Source organism: Vigna unguiculata, chromosome 11, assembly GCF_037176805.1.
Source record: "Vigna unguiculata cultivar grain cowpea cultivar isolate G323 ecotype 2 chromosome 11, ASM3717680v1, whole genome shotgun sequence".
NCBI lineage: Eukaryota > Viridiplantae > Streptophyta > Magnoliopsida > Fabales > Fabaceae > Vigna > Vigna unguiculata.
Window position 1 is genome coordinate 42,126,790 of NC_140802.1, and position 3,961 is coordinate 42,130,750.

The following is a 3,961-nucleotide window of genomic DNA, read 5'->3' on the forward strand; positions in this document are numbered from 1 at the left end:
ATATAGTCATTTTGTCTTATCCATTAACCATGATACAGGAAGAAAGAGCGACCCCATTAATAGAAGACCCCACACCTCAAACACCCTTATCAACCGTTTACTTTCTGGACTTTCTGCAAATCTTCTGTGTACAAAAAATAAGCAAAATCCATTTTTTTCTTTCTTTCTTTCTACCGTTTGCAACCACTGCTTTTAAACCTCTGCTGGTACAATTAAATTCGTCTGTGAAAACACTATACACCATATGAATGTTTTGCGACATATTCAATTCATAGTGTTGACCATTATTTGGCAGAAAGAAGAGAACTGAACAATGCAAATAGATAAAACGCACAATCTAATTAATTAACAAAGAGCTAACAAAATTAACCTCTTACATTTTCTGTGAAAGAAAAAAAGAAACGGGTTATTATAACACATTTTAAACAAATAATGCAAACCAAAGTAAAAGTAATTAAAAGAAAGAAAAAAAAAAAAAAGAAGCATAGTACCCTTCTGACAGTGTGGCTAACTTCTTGAGCGGTGTTAGAAGCAGCACACGTTATTGGGTAATGAACCCTAGAGGCCTGGGTTCAACAATAATAAGTGTATAGTTTACAGAAAAATTGAATGCACAATTACATGAATGCACCTGTAAGGAGAAGGAAGAGGGTCCCTTCTTCTTCTTCTTCTTCTTCTTCTTGCGCTGTTAATTTTTGTTTCCTTAATCACTTGAGAAAATCAGGGATATTTTCGTAAGTGTAGGGGTCTTCAACCTCGTTGATCCAACCATAGGTCCTCATGAAGGGGTTGTCCAGTGACTCCGGAGGGTAGTCATCAATGCAATCGTCCCACACATTTGGGTCACCCAGGTCCTTCATCACCTCCCACAAACAGCTGTTGCATTTAAAGCCTGCACCAAAGCTTATCATGAACACCGTGTCACCCTTCTTCAACCTCTTTTTCGCTTCCATGTACGACAACACGTACCACAGGCTACTCGCCGACGTGTTCCCGAACCGGTGCAGCGTCATCCTCGCCGGTTCAAGGTCGTACTCGCTCAGATCCAAGCTCAGCCCAATGCCGTCGATCACGGCTTTTCCCCCGGTATGCAAGCAGAAATGATCCACCCCTGTTCGGAAGTTCAACGGAGATTTTGTAGCTCCGGTGCTCGCAGACTTCGGGGTGTTGTTCTTGTTGACTTTTTTTATCAGCGACACGAACAGAAACCTGAGCAACTCGCGCACGGGTAATATCTTGGGTGCCATGACTCGAAGATTATCGACGAAGGCTCGGGTGGCAGCTTTGGGGAGATTCTTCCCGAGGTGAAACCCTAGCTTCCCCTGGTCGTCTTCGCGCTGAATACAACAACCGTAAGCCTCTTCTCTGGCACCGTGGTGCGTCCTCACCAGGCACTTCAACCGCAGCATGGCTCGGTCCTTCAAGGAGCGTTTGTTGGTCAGGAGAACCGCGCAGCCGCCGATGCGGAACAGGCAGTTGGCGAGGATCATGGATCTGTCGTTGCCGGTGTACCAGTTGGGGCTGAGGGACTCCGAGGTGATCAGCAACGCCAGCTTGTTCCTCTGCGTCTTGAAGATGTTCTTCACAATGTCCATGGAGATGAGGCTGGCGCTGCAACCCATGCCGGTGAGGTTGTACACCTTCACGTCGTGGCGGAGCTTGTAGCGGTTGATGATGCGCGAGGAGAGCGACGGGACGGCGGCGAGCATGGAGATGTTGACGACGAGGACGTCGATCTCGGAGGGGGAGACTTTCGATTTCGCCAGAAGCTTCCCGATGGCGTCGCTGAAGAACTCTTCCATCTCTTCGATGCCGTCGCGCAATGTGGGCGCTCCCTCTCTGCCCTCGAAGATGTTTCTTGGCGCGTAAGTCTGTTCGCCGATGCCGGAGCTGACGATGGCCTTCAACAGAAAACGGTACTCGTTGGGTCCCAGGTTTTCGCAGCGTTTGATGAGTTTCCCACAGAACTCGGTGTCCAGCATTCGGTCGTTGGGGGGCTTGTAGCATTGGTAGTTCAAGATGTAACACTCTCTCTCGCGTCTCTCCTCCAACATTTTCCATATGAGGAAACATGAGTACAACGTTGGAATCAGGTATAGTAGATAGAGCAACTCCATGAGAGAGTGTTTTTTTTTTGTTGTGTACCGTGTTTCAGAGAGAGAAAGAAGAAGAGAATTATGGTGGATTAAAAATTAGAAGGGTGTGGATGTTTTATAAGAAGGGGGTGGAGTGGGTGAATGTGTTGGGCAATGGGCATGTGAAGAAAGACCTAAGACACCATGTCATGTCAGTGTCTCAACCCCCAACAACTCACTCTAATATTTACAAACACCATTTCTATAAATCTTCTAAGTAACTAAATGTTTTTTTTAATTATAGTATTTGAATTATAGTATTTATGTTTGAATTAGTTAAATGTCTTTAACTAAATGTTTTTTTTAATCATATCACTTAGGCTTAAGACGATTTATATATTTATCCATGTTAGAAGTGGGTTTAAAGTTTAATTCAACACAAAACTGGTTTATAGAGTGAAGTTTGCAAATCACTTATATATTATAAAACACCTCCTCACGTCGAGGTATATTCATCTTGTACGTTGAACAAAAAAATAGTGGGTGGGTTTAAAATCTAACTCAATCCCATAAAATCGGTTTGTAAAATGAGGTTTGCACCTCATTTATTATTATGAAATTGTCTTGTTTCTAGTGGATATCAGATTTCCAACAATTCTTCCTTTCATTTATTGAATTATTTTTTAAAGATAAAATCATGACTAAATCTGATTTCAAAGCAGATAATATCTCGAATACATAGTAATAGATTTTCCACGATATTATTCGACGGAATTGGGATTGAAATAATTTCGTATTATAAAAAAGTATATTTATTATATACTTTTTAAGAGAAAGTTGTTCACCGTCTTTTATGTTCAAGTTTCTTTGTGAAAATTTTTGTAAGTAGGATGAGAATATGTATTTAATGGGATAAAGAAAAGTGAAGATTATTTATGGATGACTTAAAAGAGTAATGAGAAAAACAGTCAACCCTTGTTGTAATGAGTCAGAGCATGTGCTTTTCTACTGAGAATGTCTAACTTTTTAAGAGTTAACAATGGTCACAGTCCCAGTCCACTTCTCTAAAATTGGAACAATGGAATGTATAGGTTTAGTTCAAAATTAATTATGTGTAAACAGTATATGATAGATTTAACAATTTTAGGTTAATTAAGTTTCAAGTAGTTCACACAACATTATAAAATTATAATGTTATAACAATAACTCAATTAAAGATTACAAATTTATTATAAATTTAGTGAGTTATACTATAAAAATTTATTAGAAACTAAATTTAAAGTTTTCAAATTTAATTAAGTCTTAATTTTATATAGTTATTTAAAAACACGAGTCTATACTCAAGTGTTTAATTAATATACTATATTTTCAAATAGGAAAATTATCTTTTTGACAAACTTTTTTTAACAAACTTTTGAAAAAGTTTCTATAAATAGAATTAAATAGATTAATTTTTTATTTTTTAATCAAAATAAAATAATAATTGTAATATTTTTTTACTGGGGTAATTTGTAAAAAGTTTGTCAAATTTTTTTGTTAAACTATCATTATGATTAAACAGAACTGAGTCCAGTCACGCGTGACCGGTCAAAATAAAAGTAAGATAGGTCCACAAAATTCATATTCAAGTTGAGTTTAATTGTATGCAGTATTTTATAGATTATTTTAAATAGCTTTAATAATTTAGTAGAATAAAAGTAAGATAGGTCAACACAATTCATATTTAGGTTGAGTTTAATTATATGCAGTCATTTTTTTTTTAACTAATTTTCATTAAATTAATGGTTTGTGTCTGTAATACTCAACAAATTAAAAAAATATACAGTAAATTCATGAAAGGCTTGTATTGTAGAGTACTTTTACACAAAACAACTTAAATATACAAC

General features: G+C 37.4%; 1 protein-coding gene across 1 annotated transcript; it reads right to left on the bottom strand.

Annotated features, from left to right (window-relative positions):
- Positions 1 to 320: 320 nt before the first annotated feature.
- On the bottom strand, positions 321 to 2,206 carry KCS3 (3-ketoacyl-CoA synthase 3). Its single transcript, XM_028054001.2, has one exon. The coding sequence runs from the start codon at positions 2,115 to 2,117 to the stop codon at positions 708 to 710; it is 1,410 nt and encodes a 469-aa protein (XP_027909802.2). The 5' UTR covers positions 2,118 to 2,206; the 3' UTR covers positions 321 to 707.
- Positions 2,207 to 3,961: the final 1,755 nt, after the last annotated feature.

Coding starts and splice junctions, on each gene's coding strand:
- KCS3 (XM_028054001.2), bottom strand. CDS start 2,117: ATGGAGTTGCTCTATCTACTATACCTGATTCCAACGTTGTACTCATGT.